This window comes from Micromys minutus (assembly GCF_963924665.1).
Source record: "Micromys minutus genome assembly, chromosome: 7".
Taxonomy (NCBI): Eukaryota; Metazoa; Chordata; class Mammalia; order Rodentia; family Muridae; genus Micromys; species Micromys minutus.
Genome location: NC_137976.1, coordinates 30,917,968 through 30,936,537, shown reverse-complemented (window position 1 = coordinate 30,936,537; position 18,570 = coordinate 30,917,968). Strand labels below are relative to the sequence as shown.

The 18,570-nt window shown below is 35.0% G+C and overlaps 1 protein-coding gene across 2 annotated transcripts in view; it reads right to left on the bottom strand.

The window, feature by feature from the left end:
* EPHA3 (EPH receptor A3) overlaps positions 1–18,570 on the bottom strand; it is a gene marked incomplete at both ends in the record, with an annotated part of 288,133 nt that overhangs the window by 193,660 nt on the left and 75,903 nt on the right. For both annotated transcript variants that reach the window (XM_080919002.1, XM_080919003.1), the window contains one exon: positions 11,412–12,072. In XM_080919002.1, coding sequence (XP_080775128.1) covers positions 11,412–12,072 — 661 coding nt within the window. The remainder of the gene's footprint in view (positions 1–11,411; positions 12,073–18,570) is intronic.

Sequence of the window (18,570 nt, the reverse complement as noted above, 5' to 3'; positions counted from 1 at the left end):
TATAAAATAGATTTTATGAGCTTTAAAAAAACAACAACCATAACAAGAGAGACAGATATGTCAGCCATGTTCAGAACCTATTCCCAATCTGCCACTTGGAGATCTGTCAAGCTCATAATGAGGCATATTGTGCAGGCGTAAACATTGGGCACATAGCAAGTGTCTTACTGAAGGCTGGTTCCCCATTCACCATCATCTTCCATCAATCATGTCCTCAGCAACAGCAGGGGCAATGGAAACAGAAGCAGAGGTAATTAGAGGCGTGACTCAGTTCCACATGCCCAGAAACTAAAAGCCCTGTGAAATCTTTTTTGTGTTGTTGTCTTACCTAATTACATATTAAAGAAAGCGGTTAGTGTTAATGACTAGGAAGCTCTGGCCTCCTTAACAAATCATTAGCAGTGTGCTTTTGCTTCTTAATTCTTAGCAATCAAATTAGCTACTAAGCTTTTTGATAGCAAGAACTTCGACATTTTCATATTATGGTGACTTGATTAAACTTTATCAAGTAAACAATTATTAAATGAAAGTGTATGTTTTCAGAGCCATATATAAATGTCCACTGTGACCTGAGACAAATTAGCACGTCCTCTGAGTCCTACTCTGACAGGCTATGGCTAATGATGTTTACTTTATAAGGCTTTTTTTAAGGATCAATGACATTAGTATTAGTAATTGCTACATCTAAATGAACATTTTTATTTTATTATGCTTTTCATTTTTCAACAAGCTTCCCATAGTACAGGATGGGATATATTATTATGAGACATATCATTTCAGCTGAAGAGTAAATGGAATATTTGAAGTAAAAGGGTTAGGTGGTAATTTGATATACTGCTGAGCTCTTTATTACACAATACATACATACATATATATGTGTGTGTGTGTGTGTGTGTGTATACATATATATGTAATTTATATGAGTATATAAAAATGTGAAGTATATGGGATGGTGCATGTATACAAGTGTATGGACGTGCAAATTTGGAAGGCAGAGCAAAACATTGGTGATTGTGGTAGTTTGATGAGAATGGCCCTCATCGGATCATAGATTGTTACTGAGTGGCACCACTGAAAGGAATTAATATTTCTGGCCTTCGTGGAGGAAGAATGTCACTAGATGCTGGTCTTTGAGATTTCAAAAGCTCATTCCAGGACAGGGTCTCTCTCTTTCTGCTGCCTTCACATACTGATGCTAAACTCTTGGTAATCATGTCTGCCTGTGTGCCTTCATATCTTGCTGCCCACAAAGCTCCCTGTCAGAAGAATTATGAACCATACCTCTGAATCTGCAAACAATCCAGAATTAATTGCTTTTTGTAATGAGCATTGTCATAGTCATGGTGACTTTTCACAGCAATAGAAAACTGATTAAGGCAGTTTTTCTCCATCTTTTCCTTATACCTTTGAGACAGTCTCTTGAGCTCTCATCTCCTGCTTTTATTCCCATAGCACTAAGGTTTCAGGTACATTCAATGAGGTCAGGCTTTATGAGTAGGTGCTGGGATTTGAAGCCAGGTCCCCATATATTCATAACAAGCACTCTTACACACTAAACCATCTCCATATTCCTTGACTATTTGTATGATACAAAGTCTATTATCTGATGTTTGGTTGGTTCTGAGTTCTACATCTTTATGAGATGCTCAGGTCTCCTCTCACTGATATGTCTGATTAGAAACAGAACTGTGTTCTGATAGAAGAGCAACAGATCCACACTGCATTGCTGGCAATGAAAACATAATCAAATTCCATTTTTAATGATATGTTCCTAAATCATACACCCATTGTTGACTACAGTATGACCTGTAAACAGGATGTTTTATCCACTTCCTGAAAGATGCGTCATCACAGCAGAAGAGCATGCGCACTGCCTTCTTAGCAAGCACCTCATATTTTCCAAGTGGTTCTTACTTGAAAAAAAAAAAACCCTTAGCAAATGTTATCCAAAGTTACCCTTCTAGTGACAATTGTTCTCTATTAATGTTCAATGTCAGCTGCCACAGCTGTAAGGTTAACCCTCATTAGCTCTTATAGATTCTACTCTGTAACCACTGAGGGACCGTCAAAACTCTAAACACATGCGGAATTGAGGACGAGAAACCACTGGAGCCAAGGTGGAAGCATTTGGTGAGCCAGGATGGACAAAAGCAGCCTTTGGAAAACACTTATCAACACGTCTCACAGAATCCAAAAACCTGAAGGGAAAGGACACAGCTTCCCATGTAATTTTCACATTATTTGATTTCTCTCACTTTGGAAAAAGTTCATTTTAAACTTCAATAAATTGGAAAGTGTGTTTATTGACCTGTGTCTATAATTGTTGCATGAGTTTCAAATGATTTACAACATTTGATCTTCATGATTTAGAATATTTGATTCTTCATAAACCTTGAATAGTTAGAAGAGGCAACAGATAAAATTCATATGTCCCTTACAGAAGACAAATAGGGCATACACTTAATAAAACATACTTAAAAAAATGGCATTCAGCACATTAGAACTATAGAAAGTCACTCATGTGAAGCAGATTAAGATAAAACAAAGACATTTCAAAACTTGTTACCATTACAGTGTATTTAATTGAAAATTACTGTGACACTTTCATGAACTATTAGATAAAACACTATTTATTAAGATACCTCTCTTTTTATACTGAACATAGCCACTATTTGGGTTCTCAATAAGAACTGATATATATATACTTTTCCTTGGAGAGGTCAAATCCATTAGAGATGAGTTTATATCTTACAAATATTCAGACAGTGTTATGCAAAAAAATTGGATGTCCTTTGGAAATAAATGGAAGTTATGTGATGGAAACAATTTATTTCCAGTAATTCTAAACTGCAGAGATTTTTCATCATATAGGTTGCCCACAGAGAATACTGTTCCTGTGTGTTTGGTTCATGACTCAAATAAAATGCTTTCAAAAGGTCACACATTTACTAATAAAGATTTAATTCAGTTACTACTTACACCTTTGAATCCTAGGACATAAAGAGCCTCTGAAAGCTCTGAGAACTTTACATATTATTAATAGCAACCATAGCAGCAGTGATTACAATAAAAGAGGTGATAATAATAAACAAAACAGAAGCTAGGTTTACTCAAAGAGCAATTGCCCTACATTTATTTCATAGGAAATTTTGTGTTCTATATTAGATATCAAGAAAATGCTTACATAGAGACCTTTATTATCATTTACAGGTTGGAATAAAGAAGAGTTATGTTATCACTTTTATCTCTGAGTTTATGTAGTTTATTATTATGTATTTAAAGCTAACCCTCAAGAAGCAGCCCAGAGAGAAAGTGATTGCTGCCAAGCCTCATGAACCAAGCGCTGTTGCTGCAACAAACATTGTGGTCAGTGAGAAACAACTTCTGCAATTTGTTCTTGACCTCTATAGGTGCACCTTGCACACTCACACACAAACACACACACACACACACACACACACACACACACAGGGGTGGGGGGGTAGAGGCAGAGACACACAGAGACACACAGAGAAAGGCAGAGAGACAGAGATAGAGAGACATACAGAGAGAATATAGAACCAAATGAAAACGTTTTAAAAGTTGTGTTTAATGTTCCTAACATTTGTAGAATTCCTACAAAATTTTAAGATTATTTGTAGTGTACATTGCTAATCCTTGAGTAGTATGAAGTATTTGAATAGCTACATTAAGCTTCACTTTCTCAAGTATACCATGGTTGTGCACCTACTACATATGTTTGCAATTAAATTATCTCTGACTACTTTAAAAATATGATTTGTAATCTATAAAGAAAAAAGAACTCACATATATTTCTAATATCCTAAGGATACACCTATAAGCATAAAATTTATATTGTTTGTCATTAGCAAGACTCAAAAGATAAATCTTGATACCATAAGAAATCATAAATCAATTATACTCCTCTGCTACTATTCTCTATTTACAAAGGGTTTTCCTTGATTACTCTCTAGGTAGTACAGTGACATAATTTGATCGAATATTTTCTGTAGATTACGTATTTATTCATGTGAGATATTATGGCACATACTTCCCATAACATTTAATTTCTTCACTATTTTTACAGTATTTCATGGATTCTGACTGTGCATGTAGAATAAACAAAACAAGGTAAGGCTTTCTCCCACAGTCAAATCGATCCCTTCAAAACATGTGCCCTTGTCTTCATGATGTCTGAGTTGTAAAATTCCTTCAAAGCAAAGACCTTATGTCCAACCAACCTCTTTAACAGCACAGGCTATGAGAGAAGCATGCTTTAAAAATAGTATTAGTGCTTTTGAACATTAATATCTTGCCCATTGTAACATATTTTAATCACATTTTAAACATACTTGCTTATTTTTTATGATAAGACTATATCATATCATTTCAAATCTCGGTTTCTGAATGGACAATAAAAATTTCCATCTATTAATTTATAAAATATTTAGAATAATTCATTGAAAAGGCTCATACTATGCAAAAAATGGCAGTGGATCAAATAATATATGAGATAATTACAGAGTGACTGGTATTTAAGGTGAAAAACTAACAAAATGAAATGAAGGTGGTAAAGAGATAGTGGGGTGGGCTAGAGGAATTGTGAAAGTGGTGATAGTTTAGATATATTGCGTATTTGTATAGAATTTTCTAGAGTAAGTTTAAAAATAACATTAACGTTAACAGCAGAGAAAATTATCCAAGGTTAAGTAGAATAACTTTTGTAGGACTAAAATTGAGCTCTCATTTTCTTTCTCTGTCTCTCTCTCTATCTCTGTCTCACTGTCTCTGACTCTGTCTCCCTCTTTCTTTCTGTCTCCTCTGTGTGTTTTCTGTCTCTGTCTATGTCTCTATCTTTCTGTCTCTGTCTCTGTCTGTCTGTCTGTCTTTGTCTTTTTGTCACTCTGTGTCTTTGTCCTTTCTCTTTCTCTCTCTCTCTCTCTCTCTCTCTCTCTCTCTCTCTCTCTCTCTCTCTCTCTCTCTCCTTCTCTCTCTCTCCCTCTCCCTCTCTCTCTCTCTCTCCCCCCTAACTTCTTCATCTCTCTGGGATGAACTCAGAACCCTCTGACTCTAGCAGCCCATGCTACTCATGAACTGTATATTAAGCCATATCCCCAGGCAAAAATGAAATTTCTACTGAAAGGAAAACCATGCTCTTTGATGGAAACTGTATAATGATGGGATGATAATAAATGCTTAGTTAAATAAATCCATTGATAATATTTTACTTGTCAAGACCATTAAGAGCTAACAAAAAAAAAAAAAAAAATACCAAATGGGGGTTATCTTACTATTCAAGTAATGAAATGGGGAAGAAAGGCGAAATGTATATCAAAGATGCTGATAGGTGACAATAATGATGTTATCTTTAATAAACTGCTGAACATTATATAGTGAGAAAAGCAAGATCTTCATTAGTTATATCATGGTGTTTCTATTTGTCGATGACTAGTCAGATTATCAGACTGTTTTGTTACAAAATTAACAAGTCACATTTCTACCTCACTTGCTGGTAAAAAGAACCTTTAACTAACTAGAACAATTCAATAAAAGTGAAACAACAAATACAGGTTAAGTGAATTTTAAGCTTCAAGTTAATATTTCAATAACTTTTTATATAAATTTGTCAGAAGTCATATGATCCTGGACAGAATCAAGTTACAGCTATTACTAAGCTATAATAACATCTTTTTATTTTGTTATTTGAAAACTTATTTATATTATTAGTTACTAACAGCAAAAATAAACTGACTGAATTGAGAAAAATATGTTTTTGTAAATATTAAATATAAAATAAAAGTAGGAAGCTACCATCTTAAAAAGAGGAATAATGTAAATAATTCAAGTTAAAGACATCAGTTCTACATAAGTTAATTCCTGTGTTAAAAATTAAATAGAGGAAGCACCAGTGCTGTTATTGGGAACTCTGCAAGCAAACATGAATAAAATTTGCAAGTATGAAAAGTTTTCAAAAGATACTAGTTCTTCGTTGTATATACAAATAAGTTTAGCAGTGATTGATTTTTGTAGAAAATAAAACACTCATCAAAATATATAAGATTAAATTATTTCAAATGATGTCATTATTTCTTCCTAAAATATTCAAATTTCTTCCTGCCCTGGCTTAGATGATTCTACGTTTTAATAATTATACATCAATCTTGCCTAACAGAGAAAGTGCTCAAACAAAGTAAAACCAAAGCTTTATTTGTGTAATTTTAAAAATATCCTAGAAGGTTTACAATAAATGGTATGAACAAAGTTCTCTTGAGGACTCACATGGGAACACTGCTCAGTTGACAGAAAACACAGTTATTTTCATCCTATCAGCCTGAAGTTGAGAATCTGCTCAGTCTTTGCTCAATTCTGAGAACACAGTGTCAAAAGAGATATTTATAGCGTTTCTCCTCAAGGATATTCCTCTTTGGAAATTATGGGACTGCATTTTTCATATTTTTTCAAGTATCAAAGCATTTTGAAGTTCTAGACAGTGCCTATGGCTGTGCGCATGGACTCAAAAAGCACTAAAAATATTCCAGTGAAGTCTTTACTTTCGAGTTTCTTCTAATCAGCAAAATGAATCCTTAAATCACCCAGTTACTTGAAACCTGACAGCTGCTCTAAGACTTTCTGAGCTGGCACAGAAAAGAGGCAAGAGGGAAAGTTTGTATCTTAAGTCATCAGTAGAGAAAATAATTTTGAACAGTCATAAAAAGCCTAGCTGTCTTGGAATATCCTATGAAACACACTTTTCTATTAAGCATCTGATGTAGCAGATCACAGAACAAAGTTAACATTCTACAATGAGCTTGTAGATACAGAACAGAGCAACAGATGCCTCGGTGACATTAATAAGGCACTTGGTACAATTAGTCTAAACAAATTTTTAATTAACAGGAGTATTTATAGCAATGTCCTGGTATCTACCACAAATGCAATTAATTGACCATATAAGAATCCATCAGCATTCTCTTTTCTTTTTTCATAATAAAACAGTTGCAGATAATACAATTCATTAGCAGGGATTAAAAAAGGAAAACAGACAAAAGGACCATAGTGTTTCCTTGGAATCAATGCAAGATTTGAGAAATTGCCCAAAAGCTGGTGAAGATATGTGCTGAATATAATTGTAAGAGGAAACTAAATGCTACAAGAAAAATATATTAATTTACAAATTTATTTTATATTTAGTGTATTTAAATTCATTAATTTTTAATTATTTCTTTATTTTTATTTTTATTAGTTTGTAGTGCTTGGGTTAAAGCCAAGCCTTGCGTGTAGTAGAATAACATTCTAGCTCTGAGGTAGTAATTTATCTTAATACTAGAATGAGGTCCAGGCAAGACTTAAATTTCATCCATTGCACATGAAAAGAGATGTAACAGTTTCTTCATCTGTTAAATGTGAGTCCTGGCTGACTTGAACAGAGCTGGGTCTCTAGAAGAGTTTCTGAGAAGCCCAGTTGTTGTGTGAGTTATTACCTTCCTTCCGCATCCTCCCCTAGTCCTCAAAGGTTTATGCTGAGGCTTGTGCTTCATATATCCATCAATCTCCTCATTAAATGTAGTAAGTGTTTGTTATTCTCTGGAATATAAATTTTATTTTCATACTTTGCTTGGCAAACGATTTTTGAAAAGTTGCTTTTATTGTCAATATGTTCTTCCTGTCTTATTTTCTGCCTCTGAACAACCACTGAACTATGAGGTGCATGATTTTCTCAGCTTTCCTGGACTTCATCTTTTGGACCCTCCCAAAGGGACAAGGACAAGATATGAAACAAGAAAGTTCTTTGTTCATACAGAAAGACAAAAGGAAATTGATCAAAGAGGATATGTGAGGGGACGAAGTGGGCAAATGGAGAGATTGGTAACTATAATCAGGATATATTGTATGAGAAAAGAATCTTTTTTTTTCAGACTTGCCAATAAAAGGGGAAAAGAAGAAAGATTGGCCACATAATATTGCACCCTAATGCTGCGAGTTTGGATATCTTATAACTTTTCTTCCTCACCAATCTCTTTTTTATAGTAGCACCAATAGATCACATTCCAGAGTCCTTGTTAATTGATTTTATTGTCCTTTTAAGTTTGAGACAAAATCTCATTACACAGCCCAGCCTAATCTGAAACACACAGAGTAACTCTGTCTGACTTCATAGTTATCACAACTGACCTGCTTTGTCTGCAGAGAACTGGGATGGAAGGACTCGCTGAGCTATATGTCATTTATGTTTCTAATGGGTTTTTCTATTTCTATTTTCTCTCCTAGGCACTGATGGACATTTTTTTTAAGACAAGACAAATGTAAATACATTTTAATTTCAGGAGTTTCTCTTTCTCTCTCTCTCTCTCTCTCTCTCTCTCTCTCTCTCTCTCTGTCTGTCTCTCTCTCTCTCTCTCTGTCTCTCTCTCTGTCTCTCTCTCTCTCTCTGTCTCTCTCTCTCTCTCTCTCTCTCTCTCTCTCTCTGTGTGTGTGTGTGTGTGTGTGTGTGTACGTATGCTACATGTGCATGAATAGGCTAGAAGAGGAAGTCTAATGACCTGATACTGTAGACAAAAGGATATAGTATACCCATCATAGGTACTGAAACCTAGCTTTGCAAGGACAGCAGCGAACACTGTAATTTACTAAGCCATCTTTGCAGCCCTAACATATACATTTTGTCAATGATAGTATTTGTGATTTTATTTCTAATGTTCACCCTGCAAGCTGGCACATCTTAATGACTCAGTAAAGGTTGATTTAAATCCACGGTCAAAATGATGCTATCTAATAATGTTTAATAGTACATAAAAACTGGATTGTCATAAAAATATAAATTATGTACGCTAAAAATCCCATACTAGTAATTTAGGCTCTGGAGATTGCTATTTTGTTTCTATTAAAAATTAATGGATGTGTTTATTAAAAACAAAACCTTTATATTGGTGTAATTGTCCTGCCACATTCTTGTCATTCATATCACTTAACCTTAAGGATCCTAATTAACTGTCTAGATTAGAAGGAATAATTGGCATACTACATTAGTTACGGTAGGAAATGGCTTAGAAGTGAAATTTGAATGTTTCTGAAAACCGTTCTGTGAAAGGGTCTGACATAAAACCATTGACGTGTGTCTTCTGTAGTACAATGATGTGGTAACAAATGTGGGCTCGCTCTCCTGGAATATGGAAGATTCTCTAGGGACAACTCTTTTATTTTCCTTCCTATTTTAATAGTTTGTAAGCAAATAAGTATGAGTATGAAAAGAACATAAAGCCACAATTAGCAATTTTATGTTTAGTTCTGAAATCTTTAATATGAATGTCTTCCTCTAATATATTGTCAAGACTCATTGTGCACAGGACAGAAGACTTATTTGTCTGCCTTCTACTAATATCATTAATTTATGCTTCTCTAAAATCTAAGTCGACTGTGAGCTCCTGGAAAGTAGATCTGATGATTTATTCTTCTACATTTCTCCTGTGTCTAGCATATTCTTATATTGCACTAGTAGAATAATAATAAAATAGAAAGTGGAAGTAAAGAGAGGAACACGTACTGAATTGCGTTTCACAGACTGTTTCACAGGTATAAGTTTCTCAACAATATGTAAATCCAGATTTTATTAGTTGCCACCCAGACATAGCTTCCTGAACCCAAAGGTGATTTTTTTAAAGTAACAAATCATTCTTAAAATTCTGAAGACAAAAAGTGACATCAGAAATAAAGAGATGCATATGAAGCTCATATTTGCTCTCCTCATTGTTTTGTGCAAATGCTTTAAGACCTTTTCTTCAGCCACACCCATAAAATATATACACTTCAATTTCTCCTTTTCTGTCACCATTAGGCAAAAAAAGAATGCACTGTGGCTAACATTGAGACCTTAGTCTTTGGGTCCAACCCTTTGTTTGCCTATCTCATGTCAACACAACTGCACTAAGATGTAAACTGAAGCTATGAGATACAAAACAAAAATAAAGGTTAGAACGATGCATTAGCTTAAAAAAATTCCTAAATGCAAACAGTGGCTAGAAGAATAGTTCAGTGGTTAGGAGCACTGGTTACTATTCCTGAGACCAGGGTGCATCATTTCTTCACATGGACTTCTGAATGGTGACTGCTGAACACTCATAAACTGAGTGACAGACGTTTCTCTAAAGAGAGTCTACAGCAGATGAAAGCGTGAAAATGAACAAATGCCACATGACTGCAAACTAATATTTTCCTCTATACTGTAGCCTTCAATGTAATTAATACTTTCAGCGTCCTCTTGCTCACAAACTTTACCTAATTACATACTGAAAATTTGATTGTAACAGGATTATAATCCAACATGTTTGATGTATGTATAATTTTATATGAAAAATATGTTAGTCATTTTATATTTAATACACATTTTTTTAAAAACTCAGATTGATGCCAAAATTCAGGTTTTCTAGTATTATTTAAAACATAAAATACACATTATATAAGCTCAAGAAAATTATGTTTAATGTCTAAGTTAATAGAAAAATAAAATATTGGGGACAGATAATCTATTTACAATTTAGAATATTTAAAATGTCTTTATTTTTAATACAATATTTATTATATTTTCCCAACTTCTCACCAGAGTCTTCCTGCTTCCCTATCCATGGGACTTCATATTCTCTCCTCACCGGACAACAACAAATAATACCACAAAAAGCAAATACAAATACATCAGCCTTGGATTTTTAAATAAAATGGTTTTCTTGTGATGTTTAAGCATCTTCTTAGCAGCCAACTTTTATTGAGGAACCCAACATACATTCTAAATATTACAAAAACATTATCGAATAAATGAAACAAATTATAATCACCATAATATCTAATTCTGTTATAATTAATTTAGCTGAGTACCAAATATGTTTTCACCTTTTATGTAAAAAAAAAAAAGCAGATGTATTCTACTTGAGTTGCTGCACTCAGACCACCATCCATCATTAGCTAACAAGCAAACATCAAAAAAGACACACTGTACCAGGAAGATGGCTCAGCCTCTAAAGGTGCCTACTTCACTGGTAACCTGAGTTTGATAACCAGGATTAAAATCTTAACAAAAGATCTCACTTCCTTAAACAGCCTTAATACATTAATTCTAATGTACCATGGTAGGTATGCATCCTCTAAACTAACTAAATGAATTAAAATACAATGAAAAAAGATCACATATGACACCTCTCCAGGGTGCAGCCTGGAAATCAAGAGTTATACCCATTAATATTTCACAACAGATCATGAATCAACACATCAATGGGGTAATTTAGCATATGAATTGACTGCTCATTCAGAGCCTCGCTGTGCTGTCCAGTGAGAGCAGATCAGATTAATTCATTTTCATTACTTTATAATAAATAAACTCACAGGAGACAAATTCAACTATAAAGAAAGGAGAACGCTCTTACCTTGGCATGTGAACCCTCGTTCTTCATATCCAGCATTGCAAGTGCATTTGCCAATGGGGACGAGCCATTCGCCTTCTGTGCTGCAGTACATCCTGGGAGGATCCTCCTCCTTGGAATTATTGACACAAGAGCCTCTAACCTCCACCAAGGACTGGGAGTCCATGGGCACTGTGTCTGGAAACATAGCCAGATTCTTCACGGTAAACGGGCACTTTTTGAAGTACACTCTCACAGACACCAAGGCTACACAAGCACCAACATCTTGAAAGGCCAAATAAAACCCCTTTTTATTGACTGGCCCCACTTCTCTAATCTCAGTGTTGAGTTTCAGAATGCGGTCCCCAAGATCCATCTGAGTGAAACTTTCATCAGCGGCAATGGTGTCAATCTTCGTAAACTGATGCTCCCGGAATTTGACGCCGTGATCATCATCAGACTCCATGTAGTACAGGTTAAAGGTCTCCTTGCAAGTTCCCAAAACCAATGGAATGCTGTTACAGTCCCGCAGTGTGAACTTTAGCTCCACATAGATCTTCTGAGCTGAGTTTCTGGGTACCCAGTTTGTCCTCAGCCAATTATTTTGGCTGTGATCCATGACATTGCACACCTGGTAAGTCCTGATCGGTGTGTAATGTTCATCAACGCCACTGATTTCTTCCCACTGAAGTGTCAAAGCAAAAAAGAGAGGCAGAATTAGTGATGTAAGTGGAGTGATGGCCAACACATGCTGAGAGCCAAGGTATCACAAGAAATACAGCATAAACACGAAGCGGTTTCTATGCTATGCACTTCTAAGATGTGTTTGTTATCGGCAAGATTTGGTAAATTCAGTGACCCAAAATAATTCATAAATGAATGAATACATTTGCCTTATACTGCAAGATTTTTAGAAATTTAAGAAAAGGCCATGTAATAAGTCATTATATGAAGTTGAACATTTGACCATATAAAACTTTGAATGAATGATGACCAATGTTTCAATCATAATTTTGTTACAATTTATTTGTCAGTCTAATGGATCTGTTGTTCTAGGACAAATGTAGACTTTTATTCTAGAATATAATTACTAAATTTTGAGCTATTCATATTTGTAATACTCCATTAAAAAGACTACTGAGAAATGAATGAAACATTAATTTTCATGTAATTTATAAAGATGTCAAAAATGAGTCAAAAACCATAAGAAATTATTATTAGTGCTAGGCATGTGGGTCCATAGTAGAATCTTGTCAATAATGAACAAAGTCCCTTATTTGATTTTTAGAATGAAAAAAAAGTTAAAGAAATTTTAAATCTTGGAGATCAATTCTATGGTGTTCATTATAATATGTTCTTAAATTTCTCTCTCAACACACACACACACACACACACACACACACACACACATACACACACCAAAAAAAACATATGAACAACAAAAACCTGAAAAGACCAAGAGGATTCAAAGGAAGAAGTAAAAGTATATACATACCATCCTGAACAAAACTCATATGGCTCAAAGATCTCAACATAAAATCAGATATACTAAACCTAATAGAATAAAAAGTGAATTCACTGGCACAGGAAAATACTTTCTGAACAGAACAACATTGGTATGGTTATTAAGATGAACAATGAATATTTATTTAATGGGACTTCATTAATATGAGAAACTTCTGTATGGCAAAGAAAACACTGCCATGTGGATAAAGCAGCAGCCCACAGAAGGGCAAAGGTTTGAACTAAGTACACATTCATTAAAGGACTAATATACAAAATGTATAAACACAATACTAGAAGTCAAGTAAACAAATAACACAATTTGAAAATGGAACACAGAAATAAACAGAGAATGCTCATAAGGAGACTCGAGTTGCTGAGAATGACTTTAAGAGATGTTCAACATCTGGGAAATCCAAATAAAAACTACTTTGAGATATCATGTTACAGCTATTAGAATGGGCAAGATCAATAAAACAAGTGACACCTCATCTTGGTAAGGATGTGAAATAAGAAAAACAGTCATTGCTGGTGATGTTCTGTCTTCCACAGCCACTGTGGAAGTCAATAATGTGGTTCCTTTGGAAGATAAGTATTGTTCTACCTCAAGATCAACTTGGACTAATGTCAGGCATATACCCAAAGGATGCTTCACTCTAGAACAAGAGCACTTTCTCAAATATGTTCCCTACAGCTCTATTCATAAAAGCCCAGAACTGGAAATAACCTAGTTCTCCCACACCAAAAAAATGAAGAAAATAGGGTATTTTGCACTGAGGCATTAAAATTTTTTCATCAGGAAATTTAAAGTTAAATGGATAGAACTAGAGAAAAGTCATCCTGAATGAGGCAACCTAGACACAGAAAGACAAATATGGTATGTATTTGCTTATTTGTGAATATTCATTGTTAAGTAATGATCACCAAGCCACAGTCTGTAGAACAACAAAAGTTAGGCATAAATATCTGGAAGTAGACAAATAGATCTCCCCAGGAAAGGAAAATTGAACACATATTTGTGGATGGACTGAAGGAAGACAGAAATGAAAAGATATACTAGAGAAGGTCATAGAAGAAGGGATCAAATAATGAATATGTGAGAACAATTCCAACTAACGGTCATTTGAAGATGTGAGGATTAGTATGGAAACCTAGTATAGTAGAAGATCCCTAAAACTATATATATATATATATATATATATATATATATAGGGGAGATAGAGCCCCGAGTGTTCATCAAAGATAGTTTCTAATACAGACATCTGATTTCAACTTAATTGAGTTGTTAGCTAAAGGAGCCCCTGTAAGACACCCGAGAAATCCAATTTGTTGTTAATATTAAAGGCTTCTTTTCAAATTCTGATGGCAAAGCTTTATTTCTGATGACAGGCACCTACACAGCCCATGGGAGAAGGAGAAGGAGAGGTGGTACCCACATAGATCCATTGCCCCTCCATTCTATTGTTTGGTTCAGGAAAATTATCTGCATGACACCAAAGGAGAAACATAAGCACCAACCTGGCCTCAAACCCTTTGATCTACAATGGCTTCCTGCCTAGAAGGTACATTAGGACAATTCTGCTACAGAGTTGGTAGGAGTAATCAACCAATACCTGATTTGACCGAAAGCATACTCCACAAAGTAGAATGTGTACCTGACACTGCTTGAGTGTCCATGAGCTTGACACTAGAAATCCTAGGAACCTAGGATAAAATCAAATAGTATGATTCTAAAACAAGCAAAATAAAGTAGTGATAATATGTGTTTATACTCATAGATCAGTCCTTGTACCATCATTAGAGAAGTTTCCTCTAGCAGCAGGTGGAAACAAGAACAGAGACCCACAGCTAGATATTATGCAGAGAGGAAAAGACCTTGAAACACTCAGTCCTAAATAAAATAATGTCATCAAATCCCCTTCTCAGGGCACAGAGAGCCCCCATGGAATTGGAGGTGGTAAAGAGTAAGAGCAAGAGATGGTGTAGGACACTGAGAAATGAAGCCCTCTGGATGCACATAATTGTTGCACATAGGGATTCTGAGACACTGGGGTAGTGTGTGCAGGGCCTGGGTGGGCCCGCAGCACATAGGTTCCTAAAGGTAAATGAAGTGAGCATATGCCCAATCCCTAATTATGAAGAAATTGCCAATTTGATGACCACATGCATATATATACATATATATAATTTTTTTTTAACCTAACAAGCTTTTCATATGTATGTGATGGCTTTATGGCTCTAGTTTAATGACTTTATGAACGTCCTGAGTTCTCAGTTTCTTGAGCCTTCTCTTGTGGGTTTTCCCCTTTTGTTTGTATTGTCCAATTCTGATATAGAACTTTTGTTTATTGTGTTTTACATTACTGTTTGTCTTCTAGTAAGAAACAAAAAGGAGGTGAAACCAGATGGAAAGGGTATGGAAGGGACTGGGAGCAGTACATGGAGGAATATTATAATCAGGATATACTACAGTAAAAAAAATAGGTATTTATAATAAAAGGAAAAATGAAGACTATTATTTAACGTTTAAGTGTAAGTGAAGCAATACAAATCATTTATTTTAGGATGCTTAAATTGTCAGAAAATATTTGCACACCTTGCAAGTGTGAGAGTCACAATTTGAATTATTTTCTTTTCTTTCATGCCCACAATATTATGAAACAATCGGAGCACACAGCAGAAGCTCTTTTTAATACATTCTAAGATGAATGTAGAAGTATGAGCATGAACTTTCTTGAGAAAACAATGGCTTAACTTCATTGTGATAACCACAATACCTTCAAAATACTGGTAGTACTGTAGACTACTTTAGAAATAACATAGATGTTTGTCTCTTATATAAGGAAAGTAAATACCCGCATTATATTTTTATAATCATTTTTAAGATTTGTTGAGGGGGCTCTTCAAGTGAAGGTGCTTGCCACCAATGCTCATGACCTTGGTTCAGTCCCCAGGATGAAAACCAATTGTCCTGTGACTCCCAAACCTCCTCACAATTGAGATCAATTAAAACAAACAACCTAATCACCGTAACTAAATATCATCTCCAAGAACATCTCAAACATTCATTGCATATATGGCTTGCATACGAATCTTTTAAGAGTAAATTCATACAAAGGACTTTTTGGTTCCTCATACGAAGGAACTAGATGATTTCATGCCAAAGCATCTATAGCCATCAAGCTATAGCTAAAGGAAACTTACAACATGCCTTTAATTTTATAAGGGAAAATGCCTGCACTCGGTGTTCCTAAAACCTCTGTTGTCAGATATGAATGTTGTGTCGTAGTGTTCTACACTAAATAGGAACTCCGCTCTGAATGTTCTGTGTCTTTATAGAGTTAGATCATGCCATTGTGAATTGAAAAAAAAAATTTTTAAATCTAATGTTCCTCATAAAAATAAAGGAATGTTTACTTTGATCAATGAATCCTTTGCAAATCTTTTTTTTTTTTTTTACGATAAGCCATATGTGGCCGAACTTCAAACAGCATGTTCTGCAGAGATTTTCATAATTTGATGTAAAATATGACTTTAATTATGAAATTCTTATTGTAGTTTAATTTGGCAAGCTATCACAAGTTCTCGAATAGAGAATTATGAATTGCCTGAAGATAATGCAAACAACAGCAGCATGCTTTTCACTAGGAAGGTTGCAGGGAGCAATTACCACTTCATTAATTTGTAATGAAGACCTAATTGCCCGTAAGTGATGGTGGGCTGCCAGCTCCAGCCATTTACAAAGCCAGAGCCTCTGACAGGCCATTGCTGTGGAAAAGCAATGGCAGAAAGGTAACCTCTGAAGTCATATTTTCTCATAACGTCTGCAATGCCAGAATCATCAGCTAAAGCTCTTTTTGGAGGTACATGCTTTTTCTATGTAAAGAATGTCCAACTTTACCACATATCCCTCTCCTTAGAACTAATGTGCTTATCCACAAAGAGCTAAAATACTACACCATATAGTAACTGTCCTAAGGCAAACATGCAGAAATTATGCAGGTAACACATAGAGGTGACATACAGAATTTGCAATATTAGGCATATTTTTTCATCCCTTCAGTATCTTAATACAAAACCACAGAAGGGAGTAAATCACCATGCCTTATACAGAAGATGGCATGAAAACTTATAATATTTTCTTAAATTCTCTAAATAATCAATTGGAGTATTTAACCTGCTTTCCAGTACCGTAATCAATATCTGCACTATTTAGTCAAAAAGCCAAGATTGAATTCCTTATTTTTCATGGTCCATGTACCTGTAACTACAACACTTCATATTTCCTCTGCATGGGAAATCCATTGGCAACTTCTTCCCAGGACATTTCAGTAATATTTTCTAGAAAGCAAGGTTCCTGAAATTCTACTGGAGTCAACCATGTACTTTTCAGAAAAACAAATACCTTGATAATTAACCTAATAACCGCCACTACTATATACCTCAATTATATGAATTAAAGATATATTTATGGCTGATATTAATTTCTCTCATGAAGAATGTTTTAAGCAGTTGAGAACAGGGAGTAAGAACAATAAAAGAATGAGAATACATTCCTAAGGTTAGAAATATTCAATTGTTTATCACATATATAACCCACTATGTTGCAGTAATTTAAACAAAAACTAACCTCATTTTTACCTCTAAATATATGATACTGGTTTCTCAAGAATTTTTACATGACAAAAATTAAAATGTCATTAAAAGTATTATTCTGTTAAAATTACTTGTAGATTACAATGGTTCACAGGAAGACATAGACATATGCTTCCCTAGTGTGCTAATGATTGTGATATTAGGTGGTTTTGAGTTTTCCTTTCTTCAGCCATGCCTCTTAGCAATACATTTCTCCACTTTGTACAGCTATACCTGGTGCAAATACGTCAATGTTTGTCCCAGAAATATTTGAGCACTCTCCCTGAAGCACAATTTTAAGTGTTTTCTACTTTAAAAATGCCACTGTTAAGCTCATTACAGAGATATGTCACAGAATCTTGGCATTTGCTTATGAAAGCATATACACGTCTGAGCATACAGTAAGGGATATAGTTCTAAGAGGTTAATATAAAAGTTCAAGTAATATAAGAGTTGAATTAAATGCATAGAATTATAAAATATACTGTTTGGAGGATGTGGGTGTACACAGTATCATATTTAGGCTCAGTGGATTAGGAGGAAAGAAGATAGGAAATCAGCATTAAGACAAGACTTCAACTGAAGTCAAGGAGAGAAATGTCAAAAGGATCATGCTTGTGTAGGCACAGCTGGGGATGCTAATGACAATTTTTGTATATGCACAGCCCAGCCCACTCTAACCTCTAGACATTTGATGATGGTAAAATATCCTAACTGAATAGAAGAAACACAGCAGCCACTGTTAGGTAAGATATAAAGGTGAAAAGCCAGTAAGAAGATAGGAAGACTAGGAACTGCTGGCCGCAATAGTTCCCAACCGAACACAGCAGTTGGGAATGAGTGACATAAGGTCTCTATTTAGGATCCCCAGGATATTGGATAGGTCATGGTAATGTCTGCACTCCCAACAGGATGTTGTTAAAGACACCAGGTCCCCAGAAGGCTTGAGCGGATGGGATCCTTGGGTCCATTCTGAGCACCTGTCTTGGGTTCTGTCTTTAGGTTTTATGGCACATCTGAGGTGGATTCACAGGTTCATGTTCCT